This window comes from Nansenia antarctica (genome assembly GCF_963989245.1).
Source record: "Nansenia antarctica genome assembly, chromosome: 12".
NCBI lineage: Eukaryota > Metazoa > Chordata > Actinopteri > Argentiniformes > Microstomatidae > Nansenia > Nansenia antarctica.
Window position 1 is genome coordinate 31,151,183 of NC_137682.1, and position 25,017 is coordinate 31,176,199.

Here is a 25,017-nt window from a genome sequence, read left to right on the forward strand (position 1 = left end):
GACGTGGGGACAGCTATAGAGGACGTGGGGACAGCTATAGAGGATGTGGGGACAGCTGCAGAGGACGTGGGGACAGCTATAGAGGACGTGGGGACAGCTATAGAGGACGTGGGGACAGCTATAGAGGACGTGGGGACAGCTATAGAGGACGTGGGGACAGCTGTAGAGGATGTGGGGACTAGAGCTATTGTGGGGATAGTCGCACTCAGTCTGGCGGCAGACGTGGATTGCGCACAATGACCCTCCTCATCCATCCATGCTATTGTGTACAAATCAATGTGCACACAATGCACACAAACACAACATGGAGTTAGCTGAACCAGTTTCCGATGCCAGCGTTTCGCAGATGAGCAGTGTGCATTCAATTATCTATTTTCTTTAAATCAGGTTGAAATCCCCACCTACATCTGAAGCACTCCTTTGTATTGGTTGGTAGAGTGTACTTGACGGGGGTGCAATTCACTGGATGCACCAACTCCTATCAGCACATTTCTAAGTGAGACTAGTCAATGCATGATTAAAGAGAGATTGGAATATGACATGGACCTAGTACATCCTGATTAGAATATGATGCCACACATATTCACAGAGGTACAGTATTTATATGATTGACACTTCTGAGCCTGAGATCAAGCGGTATAGCTACACCCACATCACATGTTAGTCAGCTCCTGATGCACACATGGATGAGCTCATGGAAACACACACAGGGTGTCACCACAGGAACAGGAAGAACGGAGAGGAGATGCCTTACTCTCTGAGAGAAGAAGCCTTACTCTCTGAAGTAATGAAATGCATGACACCCAAAAATAACGTGTGCTTATTGCCACCCACCCTCCCCCAACAGATACGTTTGCTGCTCCATTTGTTTCACTCACAAACCTTCAAAGCAGCTGCTTTATCTGTCTCTACATGTCATTATGTTTCTCTGAACCTTCATCAGCAAAGTGTTCTGTATCATTAGAAGCTTTCTTTGTCATAGTAATGCTCCCCAAGTGAGGGGGGTAGCTAATTAACTTTTGAGAGTGAATTATACAGTGTGGGAAAAAAGTATTCAACACTTCGACAATATTTTAATTCAAAATGTTTCCATTGCAGCTATTCACATTAGACCAGGCATTAGTATTAACTCAATAAAACCACACAGCTAAATAAATTGTAATATTCCAATCCATAAAATAGCAATAAAGATGTGCAATAAAGTGGAATGATACAGGAAAAAAGTATTGAACACAGTAAGCCAGCAAAATACTTGTGGATTGGATTCACTGTTCTCGTTTGCCGTAGGCTACCGGTAAGTGATACATGACTTGTAAACATACGTTAGTTTTAGGACGTGTTCTAAAGCAAGAACTGTGTGTCCATCTAGTTATGTGTAGGTTTGTGTTTTTAGCATGTCCATGTTCTCTCAGCATGTTGTGATGTTATAAAAACGCAGTTAGACGTTTGTAGCGATGTACCACTGTTAGCCGCTAGGTGGTAGCAGTGTAGCTGCGGTTTAATTAGTCACGTTTCTCTGTGTTTGAGGTGCACCTCAAATACGCCTGTCGTGTTCAATTGTTTTCCGATTTCAATGTATGACACATCATTTGACAGCTTACAATCTGTTGTTTCAGACTATGTAAAACACTGAAAATCTACTTTGTGGTTTCACCAGCTGGTATCACAAATGGCCAAAAAAAGATATACCAATAATGGCCAAATACCTACAGTGAGGGTCGGAGGTGGAAGCATCATGGTATGGGCCTGTTTCTCTTCACATGGTACTGGTGGAATCCAAATGATCAAAGGGAAGATGAATAGAGCCATGTACCAGGAAATTCTTGAGAAGAATCTGTTGCCATCCACCAGGATAATAATACTAATACATTGGACTTACATAGAGCTTTTCTAGACACTCAAAGATGTATTAAATACATTTCTGTTAGCATGTTCAATACTTCTTTATTGTGTCATTCCTGTTTATTGCACATAATGTTTTTATGGATTGGAGTGTTACAATGTCTTTATCTGTCACATGTTGTCTCTTCAGGAGACAGACAGTTTGCAGAAGTTGAGCTGCTTGTGAAAGTTAAACACCCCTTATGTTCACTATTTGTGCATTATTCTCTGCATTTAACCTATTTCAAATGATTGCAGAAGGATCACACTCTTACTTCCATTGTTTTTCCTCTCTTGTCAAGCTTATTAACCTAGCTGGCTTTGTGCAAAAAAAAAAAAAAGTAGGTGAACTAAAGAGCACTTTAATTAATTGCTAAGCAGAATGGTATAAATGATCTAAATTTGAGGTAGTAGGATTACAAAAGTTAATCAAAGAAGTCCTCTTTAACTGCATGACCAAAAGAAAATGTGAATGGATATAGTTTTGCTTTTGTAGAAGCAGGTAGCACAAAGCTTAGGCAATGTAATGTTCTCTTAAGTGAAATGAATATCCGGCTTTGAAAATGTCTATTCTGGTGTGGTCTGCAATTACAAAATTGCTAATTGAATTTAACCTGGAGCCACATTTCATGTTTGGACATATCAAAGGCTTGCTAGATTAACAGCAGAATATTAATGTCACCCAATTGATTAACGTAAGTCTAACATACTCTTAATGATCTTGATCAACATGCCAGAGATATTGGAGTATGAAGAAATGTGTCATGAAGAAAGAAAAAGCATCCTGTGCAGTAAATAGGATTCCAACAAGCACTGTGTATATTTTAGGTTCGCTCATGTTCTCTCGATATGACCATCTACTCCCTGTACTACCATACTCCAATATGTGACACAGTCTGATCATTCGGTCCGCATGTCGACAACCAATCAAAATGTTCAGACACAGAACTAGGTTTCAACGTTGTTGAGAATCACAACACAAACTCGCTAGTCAAGCCAAAATACTCTAAAGAAATGGATTCGGTGAGTAATCCCCACTGCAACCTATTTAACTATAACACTACTTTACATTGTTAGCAGGCTCACAAAACAAGCTGTGTTAGTTGACTAGCGATGTGTCATTGATTTCACCAACGTGGATATGGAATATGGAACATATTTTTCAAAAGAAAAGTCTGATCATTACATCGGATCCCGACATGAGGACCAAAGCATTAGAATGTGTCACATATCTCAAAGAAAACTCTCTCCCCCTCAATCTAGTTTATTTTTGTAAATTCCTTTCTTAACATGGATACGGTATTCTTTTCACATGCTCCAGGCAGTGATTGTGACAAATTATACATTTGTAATTCAGGCTATTTTAAGACAGCTGGTGGCTGGGGGTTGAGTTATTCTGGCTGGCTTCAGACAAGTCCAGAGTTACGGTATGAGAGAAACTATCCTGATTTTGTCAGAAAGTATATTACATTGACACATCCCATTGCTGACAGCTAATATATGACACATTCTAATGCTTTGGTCCTCATGCTGGGATCCGATGTAATGATCAGACTTTTCTTTAGAACAATTTGAACATTTCCGCATTGGTAAAAATCAATGACACATCGCCAGTCAACTAACACAGCTTGTTTTGTGAGCCTGCTAACAATGTAAAGTAGTGTTATAGTTACATAGGTTGCAGTGGGGATTACTCATCGAATCCATTTTGTTGCAGTGTTTTGGCTTGACTAGCGAGTTTGTGTTGTGATTCTCAACAACTTTGGAACGTAGTTTTGCGTTCCAAAAGAAAAGTCTGAACATTTGGATTGGTTGCTGACATGCAGACCAAATGATCAGACTGTGTCACATATGTTCTGCTTTAGACGTGCTGGCGGGATACTTTAAAAATAATAAACACGGGCAACAATAATAAATAATAACTGCGGCGTCGGCTTCCCCTTTCAGGACTCGCTCGCTGGACACCCTTTTCGAGTTCTGCTCGCTCGTGCTGTACCGTGTCTCTCTCCTACTGTCGCAGGCCTGCCTCATTTACTGCTGGGAGAACAAACACACACAGATTAAAAAGACCGGCTGGATGCTAAGGCTGATCACTGACACCTGACTGCTCCACCACAGTCTGGCTCCACCTGCAGGCCAGAACGCGCCATGCTCCCCACAATGTTATTTCAGATGAAAACAATAGCGCATTAACATGCCACTGGATGTTATTTTGTGTGCAGGGTGCAGAACATGACGGAGATGAAAGGCATGGATTTCTGTAGAAACATCCTGGTACTGCAACAAATGTAATGACAGACACCGGGACACTTTAATATGCATTCAGCATGTGTTGCATTAAGGTGGGATGGAAAGCACAAGGTTTCAGTACAATTCTAAAACATGCATTATAGCAGAGAAATTAGGAGGTAATTACAGCTATTTTTCAGCACACTGTCAATTGCCTAATTATTCAAATGAAACGATTATTGCAGCTGAGATGTATATCATTGACACCTTTCTAGAACTTGCAGAGATGATTATTATACAGGGGTTTGTGGAGAGATGTCATACAGCATCTTTGACATCCTGGGGAAGTCGAGTGGGGCTTTTCTCTTATTTGTGACACGGTGTCGTTTCGCGCAAATGACCAAAATATATATTTTTACGCTTTTTTCATGTTATGAAAATGTAAGTGTTGAAGAGCCCACTCGATATAACACAACAGCAAAAACAAGAAATAAAATGGGCAGTAGATCAATAAGACTATCATTTAGAGTATGTAAAACTAATATAGATTACATTGTCAGTTGTGTGTGTGTGTGTGTGTGTGTGTGTGTATATGTGTGTGTGTGTGTGTGTGTGTGCATGTGTGTGAGTGTGAGTGTGTGTGTGTGTGTGTGTGTGATGGGGGAGGGGCGGAAGTCCCAAAGTCAATGAGTGGCCAGGGGCTTGTTTGTGAAGCCCACTGCCACGGGGAAGAAACTGTTCAGGAGGCGCGAGGTTTTGGTCGTGATAGACCGGAACCTTTTTCCAGATGCGACACTTTGGAAGAGGTGGTGACCAGGGTGGGAGGGATCAGAGTTGATCTTTCCTGCTCTCTCACTGATCCTAGAGTGAAACAGGTTTAGGACAGATGGCAGGTTGCAGCCTTCTCGGCTGACCGAATAATCTGTAATCTGCCTCTGTCCTTGGCAGTGGAGGCAGTGAACCAGACGGTGATCGATGTGCTGAGGATGGACTCGATGATGGACATGTAGAACCCGAAGCCAGGCTGTCAACTTCCCTTCTGTAGGTGGACTTGTCCCCATTGCAGATTAACCCAATGACGGTTGTGTCATCCGCAAACTTCAGGAGTTTGACAGAAGGGTGGCTAGAGGTGCAGCTGTTGGTGTAGAATGAGAAGAGGAGAGGAGAGAGCATACAGCCTTATGGGGCTCCAGTGCTGATGGTCTGGGACCCCGAGAGAACCTTGCCCAGCTGCACGTGCTGCTTCCTGTCTGTCAGGAAGTCAGTGATCCACTTGCAGGTGGACTCAGGTACGCTCAGCTGGGACAGCTTGTCCTGGAGAAGAGCTGGGATAATGGTGTTAAATGAAGAGCAGGATAATGGTGTTAAATGAAGAGCAGGATAATGGTGTTAAATGAAGAGCAGGATAATGGTGTTAAATGAAGAGCAGGATAATGGTGTTAAATGCCACAAACAGGCTCCTGGCATAGGTGCCAGGGGAGTCCAGGTGCTGGAGGAGGAGGTGGAGGCCCATGTTGATCATCTGCATCGTCTACGGACAGGTTGGCTCTGTAGGCAAGCTACAGTGGGTCGAGGAGGGAGTCAGCACGAGGCACTCAAAGGTCTTCATGATCACAGAGGTCAGGGCGACTGGTCTGTAGTCTTTTTGTACAGTACTGGATTTCCGAGTCCCGCTGATCAGCTTCCTGGGCCAATAAGTATTTATCAGAACTACAGTAGGTACAATGTGCAGTGAAATGTTTCTTTTATAGCTCCTGAAATATACTACAAAATGTATAAATATTACCACTTTCAGTTATGATGAGAGTACACTTATTGTGCCGACCTCGCAGCAGCAATGATAATAATACACTATCATATTCATATTCACTACTATCATAATACACTATATTATTCATATTCACTACTATCATAATACACTATCATATTCAACCATTATACCAAGTGAGATTTGTTGACACAGGCCTGTTTGCTGCAGTTGTCATAAAGAACAACATCTTGATTTTCATGTTCTTGAACTTTATGTACTAGAATGTTACTCTGTGTACCCTGGACAAGTCGTTATGGAAAACATCAGCGCTCAATCTGGATAGGGGACGCAGTGGATAGGGGATGCAGCTCGGAGCAGCGGAGGCAGGCTAATGTACAAGAGGCGCTATCTAGCGACCTTTGCGTGTCAGTAACAGCTCCCCATTCTAACGACTACTACGTCATCTGACCCCGAGGGAGGCGCTAAGAGTAGGTGAACATGGCACCACACTCCTAGTGTTAATGTAGTTGTTGTACGTTGCTTTGGACAAAGGCCTGCTAAATGCCAAACATGTAATGTAATGTCAAAGTGTAAATGCACAATAGAGCATCATTTGAAGGGTTGTCAGGAGATGTGTCTTGACTGTGTGGTTGGCCACACGTTGTTCTGGTGGGTGAGAAAGGATTCCAAGTCCTCCCTTGAGTGTCGGAGCAGGAGAGAATCCTGCCGAGCGCTTCCAGATGGCTCCAACAATGCGAGGAGGAGAGCTGTGCTGCTCAGAGGATGAGCACTGAAAAGAAGATTGATTTCCTTTGTGGTGTATTACTCGACATGCACCAAAGCTCAGCTCTCAAGACACACAAAAGAAGCCCCCCCCCAAAAAAATATGTATTTTTGCAGATCAATCAGCCTTGGAGCAAGACTACAGGCTTGAATTTGCTGTGGGTGTATTTGTCTGTGTTGTCTCCAAGGTATCCATATGAATTGATTGAGTTTTGATGTATGATGTGGTATTGTTTACAATGTTCCACCAGAGCATCATTGGTGGCTCCACTATTGGCCACATATACTCAGTCCTGTTCTAACTCTTTTTCAGACTCTGCTTCGCGATGGCAGGAGGGAGAGTACAGTCAGCACCTTGTATCTGTCTGCCTCCAACATAGAGACGGGCCAGCAGATCATCTGCAAAGCATCCAACAAAGCTGTGCCCAATGGCAAGGAGACCAGTGTCATCATTGATATCCAACGTAAGTCTTCCCCACCTCTCTACCCAGATCACCTGACCACCATTTCTTGTTAAATAACTGTTAGGTCTTGTTACAGAACTAGTGTTCCTGATAAATGTATCACAACTGAAGTACAGACAAAGACATATTACAGGATATTTGTGACTAGGTATTTCATGTTCTGGACTTCAAATTAAGCTATAGCCTTATAATACACTATATTGTTCCCTTGCTTACCCGATATGGCTCTAAATCATCTATTGTAATGCACCGCTTTCCAAAAGCAATTTCCTAGTTGGAGATTTTCTTGGATAAATGAGCTAGTAGAAGCACTCATTTGAAACTCAGTGGTTGAGTACCTAATATATCTATTGTGCTGGGGGCGGCTGTGGCGCAGGAGGTAGAGCCGCCATCTAATGATCACAAGGTTGGCAGATCGGCGGTTCGAGCCCCGGCTGGCCACATGTCGAAGTGTCCTTGGGCAAGACACTGAACCCCAAATTGCTCCCAGTGAGCGGGCTGGCGCCTTGCATGGTAGCTTGCCTCCATTGGTGTGTGAATGTGTGTGTGAATGGGTGAATGAGAGGCCATTGTAAAGCGCTTTGGAAAACGCACTGTAGTCCATTTATACACACACAACATTCAGGCATGCATGGGCAAATGAATAGTACAGTTGTTGGGTTACCAGTCAGACTCAAGATGAAAGGCTTCTAATAACATCTCAGACATTTGTGTTTGCCATGTCGAGTACGAAAAACAAATCAATTATCTGGACCTTTGTATGTCTCATACACAATGTGTGTGCGTGTGTGTGTGTGTGTGCACGTGCACATAACTAATGGATTGTTTAATTCAATGCAATAATGTCAGAGGCAACAAAAGCAATTACAATGTACTTAGACTAATTAATGTCACCTTGGATAATGTTTTATTTTGGTCACTTTCTCAGTCTTAGAACAGCCTAAATTAGAATAATCTAAACTTTACCCAACAAACAACTGTACTTCACAGGTTAAGCCTGTGTCAAATTCAATGCATTTTAGCACAGAATGTCCCTTTATCATCACTTTAATACTTGTGAATTATGTCCCCCTCAGCATTTTCAGTTTCAGCACAGTATAAGTTCATACAGAGTTTTTGACCTGGGGTTGCACAAATTAGCGTCTAAATAGAGTATGCACTGTTGCCAAATGAGCTGGATTAAAGGCAGGAGGGTGATTCAGAACCATGGATAGAATGCTGACTTTAGTTGTCCAAACATGTCCATTAGTCAGGGCTGCCAACTGTCACGTTTCTGTTGTTACTGTCACACTCTCGCCTTCAGCCTCACACTCTCTCACACTGCCCAAACAGTTCACACGTCAAAACACTGCAACAGCAAAACAGAGATGAACAAGCGAATGTCCCCCCTTCCCCCCTCCGTTGACGAAAATATATTTTCTCCAAAGGCAACAACTCCTACATTACCGAAAATCTCACTCCAGCCAACGTTGGCAAGCCTGCATTAACTCACTGTAATTATTTGATAGCAGAGTTATCCCATGAACAACATCATTACTTTGGACATTATGTCCTGTGCACCTTTCTGTAAACATAGACATAGCCTGCACCTGGCATGTCTGATCCCCATCACTTCACACTCGTGACACTAGTCCAGGATCATGATCATATTGATTATTTCCAGCCTCACTGTCTGTCTGTATAACTGTGTCTCATATACAAGTCGTGAGCTTAGAATTATAAGGTTCTATCTCAGTTTAGGGTAGTTCAGAGATATTGAGCGTCAAAGTTTTTACATTCCATTATGTTTTAAGAGATGGAACCTTTGTATTTTATGAATTACTAACTCAAAAAAGTAAACATTTAAAAAAAGAACACCACACAGGCATTAATAAACACCTAATGGATCAGATTATGTAAAAAAGTAAATTTTGACAAATATGGAGATAGAACCGTATAATTCTAACGTCACGAAGTGTTGCATCCAAACACAAGGGAAATGAGAACACAAGGGAGGAAAGAGGCTCAGGCTCTCAGTATGTTTGCATTGCAATCAAGCCGAGCTTGCCAAAAATAATGCCATTTGTTGAGATTAATTAATAGGGAACATGCAGATGTGCGATGGGGTTGTTTCTGCTAGCCAGCTCTGCCTCATACTCTTGTTGCCTAATCAAGCAGATAATGGCAAATTCATCTGTAAAAAAGGAAAGTAAAAGAAAACATGGGCTCTGTAGAAGTTTTGGCCTTTAGTTCAAGTGTGCCAGGAGAGGTGTAAAGATGTGTTTATAAGGAATAATCTCAGAGCAATAACTACTATTGTGTGCTAGTACACATATTGTATGCTATAAGTGAATGGCCTAGCACTATCTGGGTTTTTTTTTCTACCAACTTCGATACTTTTGAAAGCAAACCATGGCAGAACTACTGCTGAGCCTTGCAGGTATGTTCTTTTAGTTTTTTGTTTTTTTTAAGAAAGTAGCCTACAGTATCAATGACAAAAACAACTGCCTGCATTCTCTAGATAGACATTTGCATACCGTTGCTTTGTGCGTTAATCAAGCTTTTGGACCTGCAGTTGTTTGTCCCGCTGTGCCTGCCTCAAGAGATATACTTGGCCAGCTAGACAGCATCCTGATATTTCTAGAACACACACACACTAGACAGCATCCTGATATTTCTAGAACACACACACACTAGACAGCATCCTGATATTTCTAGAACACACACACACTAGACAGCATCCTGATATTTCTAGAACACACACACACTAGACAGCATCCTGATATTTCTAGAACACACACACACTAGACAGCATCCTGATATTTCTAGAACACACACACACTAGACAGCATCCTGATATTTCTAGAACACACACACACTAGACAGCATCCTGATATTTCTAGAACACACACACACACTAGACAGCATCCTGATATTTCTAGAACACACACACACTAGACAGCATCCTGATATTTCTAGAACACACACACACTAGACAGCATCCTGATATTTCTAGAACACACACACACTAGACAGCATCCTGATATTTCTAGAACACACACACACTAGACAGCATCCTGATATTTCTAGAACACACACACACTAGACAGCATCCTGATATTTCTAGAACACACACACACTAGACAGCATCCTGATATTTCTAGAACACACACACACTAGACAGCATCCTGATATTTCTAGGTTAAGGAGGAGGGTTAGGTAAAGGAGGACAGCATCCTGATACTAGACAGCATCCTGATATGTCTGGGGCCCCACTGCTGCTCTGCTAGACAACCAACTGAATCCCCATCCTTCAGAAAGCAGCTGTTGCTCCTGGAGCTGGTCCTCGTGAAGAACAGCTGTCTGCAATGACCTAGAGATGAGAAATTGAGCTTTAAGAAAGGGGAAGAAAGCAATTTATATTGGCACCATCTCAGGGAAATCAAGAGAAGTTGGCTGATTGTTCAACAACGCCATCTGCTCTTCTCTTTGAACTTCTGATCAAAAGCTGTCAGCAGGCTAGTGTCTTCACTCCCATGTTTTTTCCCCCATCCATCCTGTTGTTGATGCCACTGCCATCATCAGTCCTGCTATTCCGAGCTCCCCTAACCAACCCTACCCTATCACTCTCCAGATGAATCTGAAGAATTAACAGGCTTGCATATTGATGGCCTGTCTCATGAAGCCTCAAAAGAGTGTGCTATGCAACTCATGCATTTATACATCAAAGTGACAAACAGACTTTTTCATTAAGTGGCTGTCTATCAGCACTGAGGGTCAAAGGGTGTTTATGTGATGATCAGAGATCCCCCTCCTGGGCCTCTCTCGCCAGGCGTTTTGGCAGCCATCACTCCCCTCACTCCGGTCCTCCAGGGGACGAGGCTATTGGAGCAGAAGAGCCAAGTCACTTATGTTATTCATTTAAGAAAGTAATAATGGCATTGTGCCACTACTCTTCCTAAGTGAGGGACTCTGGGTCACTTCTCTCATCCGGGGAGGGTCGATCATCACAGGCTGATTGTCTTCAAAGAACTCCCTGGCCCAATCAGTAATGTTACAGCCAGTAATGAGCCACGATGCCCTAAGATGTTTTAACATCCACAAAGAAAACAGGTTTCATATTAGGTATTATATTATGAGTCCAAGCGCACTGCGTTACTGTTGACAAGTAGGCCCGTGGAACAGCCTCCACAGACCACGCTATGCAGCCACGAACACCTCCACATCTGCTATTTTGCAGTTCTCTCTGCCCACCTCTTTGTCCGCCCAATTAGCCACCTCTATTGCTGACACACCTACCGTGCAGCTCTCAGATTCGAGAGGGTTTCCTGTTAATGATGGCCGGTAGTCTTCCACGTTCTAGCATGTTGTTCCTGCATGCATTGGCCTGGAGAGACCTGGCACAGGTGTGAATTCTGTTTTTGCAGGGGGTGGGTACAGTGTCCCAAAAAGCAGAGCTGCAGGCTTGCAGGGAGCAGATGAGGGGTAAGCATGGCGGCACCTGGACCACCCTCCCTCTGGGGCATGGTGGCAGCTGAGCCTGGTCAGAACAGCTGCACAACCACAGGGCAAGAAGCAGCAGATCTACTCCTCCACGCCCACACATAGGAAAACACATGTAGACACACGTACACCACCCACCCACATGCAAACATGCACGTGCACACGCACGCGCACACGCACATGCACACGCACATGCACACACACACACACACACACACCCTGCAGCATAACTCTGGATTGAGCTGAGCCCCCAGCAGTGTGCCTGCTCCCTCTGCTAGTCTCTGTGCCCACCACTGTTACCTCTGCATCCAAACAGGGCCCCTGGATGTTACATTAGTGTAATTGGACACAGAGCACATGGAGACAGCACACCATCCAAATGGATCTGCTGCACCTGCATCAAATCCTGTCCTACCCCTGGGATTCCAGATTTCTCAATTCTACTACTGTTCTCTCTGCAATGCTAATTATGCCCCTAGTACTCCAAATAGCTTACGTAAGGTCAGAGTTGTACAGCATTCTTGAAATGGAAGAATAGAGGGGTCTATGAGGCTTGCATTGAGGTCTGCAGTTTGAATAATTCTGTTAAATCTAACGTTTTGGTACAAAGTAATCGTCTAGTGTCTCTAGGCAGGGTCAAGCCAGACTGACGAGAAAAAAACAACTTCCTGCCATAGCTAAATCAACATACTTATGTACTTCAGATGTGCCTTATATTTGATTAGTTATATTTTATGGATGGGAGAGGGAGATTTGATCAAGCATGTTATATTGAAACATTTGATTGATTCTGACAGATCTGAAAATAGATCGGGATGAAAAGCTTTGAAAACCATGGAGAGATTAGGTTTGATGTATCAGACATAGTGAGAAGGAAATAGGGGTCATGCTCGTGGGAAGTGTTGGGATGTGTTAGTTGAAGAAGTAGAATGTTTGTTGCATATTAATCATCATATTTTATTTTATTCTCATTTTACAGCATGAACTGTAACCTGTTAGCAGGGGTCAAGACTTTTCAAACACACTCATAAGAACACACCAGTACAGATATGAAAAAGTAACTGTAATAATATGTCTATATTTTAACACAGTAACTTGTTATATTACAGTTACTCGGAAAGTAATATAATGCTCTAACAAGTTACTGTTGTAGCCCTCACACTGCTTGTGGGTGCTATGTTCAATGAGTTATCACTAACCTTTGAGCTGACCCATGGTGTTCAGGGAGTGAGCTCCTACTGAAGGATCATTTTGTGCATTTGGTGAAGTCTCGGCCCTCCCTTTACACATACTCCAACTTACCTTTCATCAGTGCTTACATTGAAAAATAGGTAGTCATGTACAGTGATGTCGGTAACACTGGTCATGTATTTAAAATGCATTCTCTGTATCTAAGGAGGAAGGAAGTGGGAATAATGACTTTTAGAGCTGAATGGGGGATCCAAAACATATCTATTAAAACAATAATGAATACCTTTGTCATTTAAGATATATTAAATGTCTGTTTACTTAATTAGCATTGTCTGTTTGTTTGCTATTTCAAGCCCTGTTTACATTGGGGTTATCTTAGTGGTTACTCATTATTGTAATTGTATTGGAGTGCTTAGCAGGCAGGTCACTGTTTTAATTAACCCTTGAAAAACTCATTATCAACTCCAGACTTCTTCTGAATGTTGTGTTTTCTTTCTCTGCAATGTCTCTAATGAACATACACATAATCAAATAAACAGCGTTTAGCCACACTTGTGAGAATGTAATCACACACAACTTGTGCCAGACGGAGTTGGTGGTCTCTTGGGTAAAATAAAATGTCACTCCAGTGTTTGCTTCAGGCCTATAGTACAGCTTGTACTTTACATTCCTAATTGGTTGTGTGTTTCTGTGGTGTGTCCATACAGACCTGCCGCTCGTCAATCTGTCAGTGGAGCCTCAGCCCATCCTGGAGGGAAACCTGGTCAGGTTCCACTGCTCAGCCAAGGCCAACCCCCCAGTCACACTGTACAGGTGATGTTACTTACTGTATATGCAGTATATGCCCGTCTGCCTGTCTCTGTCTTTCTGTGTCCGTCTTTGTCTGTCTGTTTTTAGGTAGTGTTACACTTGCCTGCCTCTAGACAAGGTCACTAAAAGGGAGACCACAGATGGTTAACAATAATAAATGATTGAATAAAGAAAATAATGAATTAACAGAAATGTTGGATAGAACATAACAAGAAAATGGTAAAGCAACAAAACATCTGCTGATCGACGAGGAAGAGAGAGATATCCATGACACTGGACAACTCTTATAGCCCCGTGATAATTAGGTTAGTCACCCACTAAGGTGGCTTATCTGGAAACAAAAAAGAGAATGGACCACACAGGACAACAAAGGAAACAGCGGCCACCATAGATCCATACGTGGAACATCACAGTAGCTTGAGCTTTGATTATGCTCTCTGAAAGCCTTCCTTTACACCCCATAAGTAGTCTCTAAGTGAGAGTCAGAGCAATAGTGGGCTCAAGCATAATATACTATATTGAACAATGCCCTGTAATGACAAAGACAAATACAGAGATTAATTCAAATGATATAGAAAGGTCCTGTCTGATTGATGTTGCTTGTAGATAATAACTTATTGAACATGTTGTATGCCATTCATCACAGCCAAATACCTGTTAGGATGCCATGACACTAAAACTCGTAGATCTCTCCTTACTTTGGGAAAAAAAAAAAAAAAAAAAAAAACACTAGCCTGCTGACAAAAAACAATATAGAAAAAATCTAATGCAAGTATCTGATGATACTCATTTGGGGTTCCAGCCAAGTGAATGCATTGACTTGTGTTGTCTTGTATGTCTGGTGATGTTGTCTATCACCTGAACATACAGTATACCACAATGAGTGGGAGAATAGGTGGAATTGCATAACATCTGCTGATTTAGTCAGGTTTACAATGGTAGTCAGGTCCTGCGTCAAAGGGCAACAGGGGAGAGACAGAGAGATTGCAGGGGAAATGGAGTTGAGTGGAATAGATAGATTTGATCTTCTGAATGTATGCTCAAGACCATGATGGAGCATAGATTCATAATAGTCCTCTTAGGATTTTGGATCCTGTCTGACAACAAGAACAGCACACCATTGAGGGCCCTGACGTTGAGAACACACTGACAAAATCAATAACGAAGGGAATTTCCCGAAGCAGAGTCTGAAGCAAAATGAGGAAATGAAATGGATGTCAACACATTCACATACACATGTCCAACACATTCACAGGTGGTAAAACACTAATGTTTCTTTGATGGATTCTGACCTTTAAAAATAAATATATTGATGCAAACAATGGTTGTGTTTGATTGTGTACTGAAGGTAAACACCAAAGTCAGGTCTTCTGCAACAATCGCTGTGAAATTAGACTGTATTATTGTCGGACTTGATCAATGATGCGTAGACATGTGTCCAGTAAGAGAGTGGGTAACACGTGTTTTGAGAGTCCATCTACATATGCTTTAGAAACTATCAACATCGACTATCGACTGTCAGAAACATGTCAACTGCATGTTCAATAAGGAAGCATCAATAGACAATTCAATTAACTATCCACAGACTATCACATTAATTTCAACTGCATTCATTTGTTGACAACGTGCATCTCATAATACTATACACCATTTGCAACTCGGCATTTGTAGATACTAACCATCTATAGATGTTCAACTATATTATCTATTGCTAACCATGTAACCGTTTAATTGTCAACAGCATACAACAAGCTCTACAAACTATAAACAAATGAATCATTCATGCATCTTGCTATTAACAATAGCTTTCATTAGGAATTATACATTTGCAATGCTTTAGAAAACCATGCTTTAGCTTACTGTCATCAGCAGTGAGTTATTTAATGTGTGTTGCTCGGTCACCTCCTACTCAATACAGCACATGCACATATGCATTTGGACTATTCAAATAAAGTGAAAGACAGTTTAATGTTGTTAATAGTCAGTCAAATATCAAGAGATATTCATTTGGACTGTTATTTCAAGTTACACAGTGTCAATCACAGATCCCAAAACAGGTCCTGGTGAAGAAGAACCATCATCATCATCATGATGATGGTCACCCTGGCCAAGACCTCAACCTGCTCACTGGACCCCATGCCCACAGCCCTGGTCAAGGCCTGCTTACCCACCCTCTGCCCCTACATGGTGGATATTATTAATACCTCCCTGCTATCTGGCATAGTCCCCACCAGCTTCAAAACTGCCTCAGTCACCCCCATCCCCAAGAAACCTGGTCTGGACCCTGATGACCTCCACAACCACCGGCCGATCTCCAACCTTCCCTTCCTGAGTACAACCCTGGAAAGAGCAGCCGCCGGTCAAATCCATCAGTACCAAATACATCATGTCCAACCATGAACTCTATGAGCCCCTACAATCCGGCTTCAGATCCCACCACAGCACGGAAACCGCCCTCATTAAAATCACCAATGATCTCCTCATTGCTGCTGACTCGGGCCGTTTCAGTATCCTCATCCTCCTGGACCTCTCTGCTGCCTTCGACACTGTCTCCCACACTATCCTCCTCAACCGCCTCTCCACCCACCTGGGTGTCACTGGCACATCCCTCTCCTGGTTCACATCATACCTCTCAAACAGGGAACAGTTTGTCTCCATCAACGGCTCAAGCTCCCCCCCAGCCCCAGTCAACCAAGGCGTCCCCCAAGGCTCTGTACTCTGACCCCTCCTCTTCACCATTTACATGCTCCCCCTCGGCCAGATCCTCCGTCATCACGGCCTTAACTACCACTGCTATGCCGACGACACCCAAATCTACCTTAGCTCCACCCCATCCTCTCCGCTCCCCCCCCAGTCCCTCCTCAACTGCCTGCTCTAAAAATAAATCTAACCTTCTCAAACTCAACACCAAGAAAAAAGAGCTCATGGTTGTGGCACCCAAGACTCTGCTCCGGAAGGTTGGGGACTTCATCCTTGAGGTCGACGGCTGCTCCATCTCCCCATCCTCCGAAGTCCAAAACCTGGGCGTCATCCTGGACTCCACCCTCTCCTTCCACTCCCACATAAAGTCCATCACTAAATCCGCCTTTTTCCACCTCAAAAACATCGCCAGATTACGACCCTCCCTCATTGACTCCACTGCCGAAACCCTCATCCACGCCTTCGTCACCTCCCGTCTGGACTATTGTAATGGAGTCCTGTTCGGGGTTCCCAACAAAGCCCTGGACAGGCTCCAGTACATGCAGAACTCAGCTGCCAGGGTCCTCACCCACACCAAGCCCTGGCAGCACATCACCTCCACCCTCATTCACCTCCACTGGCTCCCGGTCAAATCCCGCATCACCTATAAAATCCTCCTCCTCACTTACAAATCTCTCCACGCCTGCGCCCCCCAGTACCTAACTGACCTCCTCCCCCAGCATACCCCTTCCCGGAACCTGCAGTCCGCTGACATGGGCCTGCTGTCCACCCCCCGCACCAACCTACGGACCTTTGGGGACAGAGCCTTCAGCATGGCCGCACCTAACCCTCTGGAACTCCCTCCCCACAGTGATCCGCAACGCCCCCACCCTGGACTCAAATTAGCCCTAAAAACTCATCTGTTCTCCAAGGCCCTTGGCCCTTAGTCATTGTTTCAGTTTTGTTTTGTTTTGTTTTCTGTTTTGTCTGTCCGATCATTCCCCTGTAAAGCGTCCTTGGGCTTTTTGAAAGGCGCTATATAAATTAAAGTTATTATTATTATTATTATTATTACATTTATAACAAACTAATTTGCCTGTGTTATTTTGTCTTAGCCTATTGGTGAAATGTGTATTTGAAGTAAAGGCATCTGATATCAATAGAGTTAGTACGATATAGCCTAATGGCACCCAAATAATAGTTCTCTTTGGTCACAGAAGGTGATCGCACCAACAGAAAATCCATAAGCCCTGCATGGGGACACAGTGCTGTAAAACAGAGACAACCAGTTTCAGCGTGAAAAGGTTCATGAATAAATGTCTTACTTTATTCACAGGCTTCTACATCCCTCTCCTTTTATACAGGGCCACTACATAATGTTGTGGGGGACAACATGTTTACTGCACACTTGTCAGACATTGTCTGTGGGAACCACCACTGTTAGTTTCTACATGATCGTGGTTCCCCTGTGACTCGCTTTGTGCCATCCAGCGCGTCCAGCCGCAAGCTGGCGGCCGAGGATTTGAGAGAAAAAAACAACAAAACAGGACCATTCAGAACAGCAAATGACATCCACCGTGCTTTCTCTAACAACACAAACGATGTGGCTGTGCATAGTACAGTACTTGTACAACTTGACTGTTGTGCTGGCAATGTTCTAAAAGATGATGCAAATGTCATGTTTTACCTTGCTGAGTTTGCAATGCCACACAAACTAACTCCAGTTTTTAGTTCAATTGAGAAGCACCAAACTGACTCGTCTTCCTTGTACATGTCCTTTATCCCATGGCGGTATATTGGAATGTCATTCATAATGTGAAAAAACGAACAAATAGACTCTCTAATATTGGTCCCTTTGTCATGTATTATTTCCATTCATGTCATTCAATAACATCAAAGTGAGATTTTATCTCAATGTCAAAACTGTATCGTTATGATGTTCTATTTTTGGTTTTGATATTGAACATTAGGAAAATGCTAATGAAAAAGAAGGAAAAAAAACTGGCACAGCATAGTAATGTACTTTACCATGCTGATAATCATCATGGAGATGTTCTATGATAATGACATAGATAGCTGCTGTTTAATTTAATTTAATCTAGTTTACCATTGCTACATCCCTTTAATTATACTCAGAGGGGAGGGCCTTCCCTCCAGCACACACTTTCATTAATGAAGGAACACACAAGCTCACACACACACACACACACACACACACACACACACACACACACACACACACACTTGAATAGGGTTGGGCAGTAAGTGAGCCCCTTTAACCTCCCAGGAGAGATGCAGGTGTACAACACATTGCTGGCTCTGTTTAGACACTGTTGGATGGGGACCAGCAAACCAGCAGAGCTCTCTTACTCCCTGCAGGCATCTCTGCTTTCCCTGTGAGCCTCCTAGTCCTGGGGAGACACCTGGTGACCCAACCTCTGTCCTTAACTCATCACAACGCCTACAACTACCCCACCTTCACATGATCCTACTCCATCAACTACCCCACCTTCACATGATCCTTCACTATCAACTACCCCACCTTCACATGATCCTTCACTATCAACTACCCCACCTTCACATGATCCTACTCCATCAACTACCCCACCTTCACATGATCCTACTCCATCAACTACCCCACCTTCACATGATCCTACACTATCAACCACCCCACCTTCACATGATCCTTCACTATCAACCACCCCACCTTCACATGATCCTTCACTATCAACTACCCCACCTTCACATGATCCTACTCCATCAACTACCCCACCTTCACATGATCCTTCTCCATCAACTACCCCACCTTCACATGATCCTACACTATCAACTACCCCACCTTCACATGATCCTTCACTATCAACTACCCCACCTTCACATGATCCTTCACTATCAACTACCCCACCTTCACATGATCCTTCACTATCAACTACCCCACCTTCACATGATCCTACACTATCAACTACCCCACCTTCACATGATCCTTCACTATCAACTACCCCACCTTCACATGATCCTTCACTATCAACTACCCCACCTTCACATGATCCTACTCCATCAACTACCCCACCTTCACATGATCCTACACTATCAACTACCCCACCTTCACATGATCCTTCACTATCAACTACCCCACCTTCACATGATCCTTCACTATCAACTACCCCACCTTCACATGATCCTACTCCATCAACTACCCCACCTTCACATGATCCTACTCCATCAACTACCCCACCTTCACATGATCCTTCACTATCAACTACCCCACCTTCACATGATCCTTCACTATCAACTACCCCACCTTCACATGATCCTTCACTATCAACTACCCCACCTTCACATGATCCTTCACTATCAACTACCCCACCTTCACATGATCCTTCTCCATCAACTACCCCACCTTCACATGATCCTTCACTATCAACTACCCCACCTTCACATGATCCTACTCCATCAACTACCCCACCTTCACATGATCCTACACTATCAACTACCCCACCTTCACATGATCCTTCACTATCAACTACCCCACCTTCACATGATCCTACACTATCAACTACCCCACCTTCACATGATCCTACTCCATCAACTACCCCACCTTCACATGATCCTTCACTATCAACTACCCCACCTTCACATGATCCTACTCCATCAACTACCCCACCTTCACATGATCCTTCACTATCAACTACCCCACCTTCACATGATCCTTCACTATCAACTACCCCACCTTCACATGATCCTACTCCATCAACTACCCCACCTTCACATGATCCTACTCCATCAACTACCCCACCTTCACATGATCCTTCACTATCAACTACCCCACCTTCACATGATCCTACACTATCAACTACCCCACCTTCACATGATCCTACACTATCAACTACCCCACCTTCACATGATCCTACACTATCAACTACCCCACCTTCACATGATCCTACTCCATCAACTACCCCACCTTCACATGATCCTTCACTATCAACTACCCCACCTTCACATGATCCTTCACTATCAACTACCCCACCTTCACATGATCCTACACTATCAACTACCCCACCTTCACATGATCCTTCACTATCAACTACCCCACCTTCACATGATCCTACTCCATCAACTACCCCACCTTCACATGATCCTTCACTATCAACTACCCCACCTTCACATGATCCTTCACTATCAACTACCCCACCTTCACATGATCCTTCACTATCAACTACCCCACCTTCACATGATCCTACTCCATCAACTACCCCACCTTCACATGATCCTTCACTATCAACTACCCCACCTTCACATGATCCTTCACTATCAACTACCCCACCTTCACATGATCCTTCACTATCAACTACCCCACCTTCACATGATCCTACTCCATCAACTACCCCACCTTCACATGATCCTTCACTATCAACTACCCCACCTTCACATGATCCTACACTATCAACTACCCCACCTTCACATGATCCTTCACTATCAACTACCCCACCTTCACATGATCCTACTCCATCAACTACCCCACCTTCACATGATCCTACACCATCAACTACCCCACCTTCACATGATCCTACTCCATCAACTACCCCACCTTCACATGATCCTACACTATCAACTACCCCACCTTCACATGATCCTTCACTATCAACTACCCCACCTTCACATGATCCTTCTCCATCAACTACCCCACCTTCACATGATCCTACTCCATCAACTACCCCACCTTCACATGATCCTACTCCATCAACTACCCCACCTTCACATGATCCTTCACTATCAACTACCCCACCTTCACATGATCCTTCACTATCAACTACCCCACCTTCACATGATCCTTCACCATCAACTACCCCACCTTCACATGATCCTTCACTATCAACTACCCCACCTTCACATGATCCTACTCCATCAACTACCCCACCTTCACATGATCCTTCACTATCAACTACCCCACCTTCACATGATCCTTCACTATCAACTACCCCACCTTCACATGATCCTACTCCATCGTTTCTCAACGGGGGCGTTCAGACAACATCGGGGGGCGCTGGAACAAATATTTTTTAAAGGGGGGCGTTGAGGTGTTCTTGTTCTTGGTGTTATGTTCATGCATAAAGTATTTTTTTCATGAAAAACAGCTGTGTTATTACGGGCACATTCGTAAATGCACGAATGGTCAGTTCGCTCGGACAAACCATGTTTTCAGTCAGAGCACCCATCTCTGAGCGCTCCCAGAGCGCAGTGTTCTGAACTTGGCCGGGCTCTGTGACGCAGACACACGTAGCGCAGCGCCCAAAAAAATCAAAGTCAGTGTCATCAAGAAGATGGAGAAGCTAAAAACTCAGCTAGCAAAGGCAGAGCTTTTGATAGTTTCCAATGTGTCTGGGTAAGCTGCATTGTAGAAGAATCTTGACAGCTCATGTACAGTGCAGAAATTGCAATACTATGCTATGATAGAAAGAACCCCGGTTTATCCCATCTGTAATGTCATGTTGACCAATGCCCAACTTCGATGAGTGTTTTCCTTGTAGGCTATGCTTGAGTGACACAGCCCAATGAAAAGGGCTACCTGTAGGCGAAATCATTTTTCAGTTTTTTACATGTGCTTAAACTACAGATTGTAAGCTTTCAAATGATGCATCATACATTGAAATCGGAAACAAATTGAAGACGACATGAGTATTTGAAAGTTGCTACACCGGAAATCACTAAGCACAGAAAATCCCCATCAAAGATAATGAATCCCCATCAAACAACAAGAAACGAAGTCATTGTGTTATAGATTACACTTATTTAATGAACGTAAAACTGTTCGGAAAAATAACGAGTGGGTACTTCACATCTTCGAGTTGAATGTTAGCTAAAAAAACGAAAATCTGAAAGAAAAAGAAAAAAACTTTAAAGACGAATTTGACGTCTTTCTCATTTCCGAGAGGTGTCCAGAAACACCAGGAGCAGTCACATATTTCAGTTTCAGTTTGTGGGCTCATTGTAATTGTTGCGTTCGCTTCGTTCACTTCCTTTCAATAAAGCTTATTTAATTTAGTTAAAATGAGTGCTAATACCATACCACCATACCAGAACATCACAGCAGGAACAACCTATCTCAAAAAAGCGATCGTAATAAACCAGTCCTGAAAGTTCTCTGTCGCTTACCAATAATCGAACCTAGAGAAATCAGCTACGAATGTCCCCTCCCCTCGCAGGTTCATCACAGTATATTACATAAATGTATTACTGTTAAGTGTTGTTGTGGATGTTATCCCTAGTGCCATTCTGAGGTTAGCATTGCGATGTGTTTGCAAACTAAAATATACGATCGCTTTTTTGTGATATGTTGCTCCTCTTGTGATGTCCTGGAAACGAACGCATCAGCTGCAGCGTCTTTTGTATTGATCAGCTGTCATCAGTGTTATTACGGGTACGTTCGTAAATGCACGAACGGTCAGTTCGCTCGGACAAAACCGTGTTTTCAGTCAGAGTGCCCATCTCTGAGCGCTCCCAGAGCGCAGAGCTCTGAACTTTGGAACTTTGTTATGTTTTGATATGTTTTGATATGAGAAATTCGAAGTGGTCAGTTTATGAAAATAATACCATAGAATACTAAAAAAAATATTAAAATAATAGCCCCCTAGCGTTTGCCGCCATATTGTGACACCCCCACCCCCCCCCCCACCCCCCCCCCCCCCCCCCCCCCCACCCCCCCCCCCCCCCCCCCCCCAAAGTCCAATCAAAAATGAATAAATATTAGCATCATAAAACAGCAATTTGGAGAAATGCAACACCAGTACACTTAAAAAAATAAAATAAATGTTAGTTGTAATGTACAGTTCTGCAGCCTACTGTTTGTTCTGCATCGGACATGTGTGAAATTGCTGCTGTTCCGTAGCAGTCTGTTTGTATTCTCTGATGTTGTCTGAGTTTGTTTAACACTCAGAAACAGCATTTTTATTCACATTCACATGGCTTTTCTGCTCTCTGGTAAACTAATGATAATGATATTCCAACTGCCCAGTTAAATCCAATCTATTATTTAGCATTCAGTGACATGCTTTTTAAATTATATAACACAGAATATTAGTCAACATTAATATTTAGGGAAGAAAATAAGCCTACTTTTTTTGATGGGGGGGCGGTAAGAGGCCTGGATAATGGACAGGGGGGCGCTGGCCCAAAAAAGGTTGAGAACCACTGTCCTACAATATCAACTACCCCACCTTCACATGATCCTACACTATCAACTATCCCACTTTCACCTGATCACACCATATGAACTCATATTCATAATTTTGATTCCCCTACAAAAAAAATCACTAATCTTTATGATAATGTACCACCAGTGTTTTCATCATATTTATAATGATCATCATGGGTAGGGTTTTCATAATTGGCATCATCCTTATCATCAACATTGTATTTGAGTATTAATTCATAGTTGATATTAGTAGACAGTGTATTGTGAGGTTCCTCGAACATCAACAATCATCATTATTACCAGTAATCATATTACTAGTCATCAGCATAATATTGTATTCAGTGTCTAGCAGACACAATGATCGTCTGTGTTTCTGTTGAAGGAAACTTAAGGGACCATTGTACAAGACAACAGTTTGCTGCATGTAAAGTGCAGCAGTAAAGCTCCTGAATGCTAAGTTTCTGAATCCAGCACGTTCTCTCCTCCTGGATCAGTTATGTAAGGGACAGCTGAGCCAAGCACACCCATCTGCCCTCATTTCAATATGTTTGGAAACACAGGTGTCCCTGAGCACATTAAGCTGACAGAGTTCTCAGTGAAAACTACTCTGGAAACTCTCCCCAGCAAAGTGTGCACTGTGACATCCACTGCAGTCCAATTAGAATGCTTCTTCACTTCAGTTACTGAATGAATGAGGTAATCTGTTCTCATTTAAATGATACCATTTCAGTCAAGCGTAGGCCAACTTTGCCCATGGAAAACAAATGTGTTTTGTACCCGTTGAAACTACAGATACAGGTTGTGTGGCAGTCACAATGAATGATTGTCTTTCTCTTTCTGGGTTGGATTTTGGGTAACCTTGTTGAATGTCCCAAAATACTGTGTAGACATCCAAAGAGTGCCCCTACCTCGGTTTTGTAAATGGCCCCTGTCTCCCACGTCAACAGGGAGCCATCCAGCACAATGAGCAAGACATAGGTGGTGACATCAGAAAAGTATTAAGCCACCACTTCAGAGAAATCATCCAGTGTCATTGCATAATGTCAGGTGCTTTTATGTGCATCCAGTAGGCATCACCAGGCATTGTCAGGGGGGCACTAGCTGTTTGTCATTTTGAGATTAGTTTTTCTTAGCTTTACTCTGCTTGTAGTAATGAGGAACGTGCTGTCTGCTCCTAGCCACTGGGGTGCTCGTCACAGCATGGATGGTTGCTGTCTGCTCCTAGCCACTGGGGTGCTCGTCACAGCATGGATGGTTGCTGTCTGCTCCTAGCCACTGGGGTGCTCGTCACAGCATGGATGGTTGTCTGCTCCTAGCCACTGGGGTGCTCGTCACAGCATGGATGGTTGTCTGCTCCTAGCCACTGGGGTGCTCGTCACAGCATGGATGGTTGCCTGCTCCTAGCCACTGGGGTGCTCGTCACAGCATGGATGGTTGCCTGCTCCTAGCCACTGGGGTGCTCGTCACAGCATGGATGGTTGTCTGCTCCTAGCCACTGGGGTGCTCGTCACAGCATGGATGGTTGTCTGCTCCTAGCCACTGGGGTGCTCGTCACA

The 25,017-nt window shown here is 43.4% G+C and overlaps 1 protein-coding gene across 4 annotated transcripts in view; it reads left to right on the top strand.

Annotated features, from left to right (window-relative positions):
* LOC308168339 (kin of IRRE-like protein 3) overlaps nucleotides 1-25,017 on the top strand; it is a gene marked incomplete at both ends in the record, with an annotated part of 240,788 nt that overhangs the window by 186,303 nt on the left and 29,468 nt on the right. For all 4 annotated transcript variants that reach the window (XM_080542893.1, XM_080542894.1, XM_080542895.1 and 1 more), the window contains 2 exons: nucleotides 6,957-7,107; nucleotides 13,488-13,593. In XM_080542893.1, coding sequence (XP_080399019.1) covers nucleotides 6,957-7,107; nucleotides 13,488-13,593 — 257 coding nt within the window. The remainder of the gene's footprint in view (nucleotides 1-6,956; nucleotides 7,108-13,487; nucleotides 13,594-25,017) is intronic.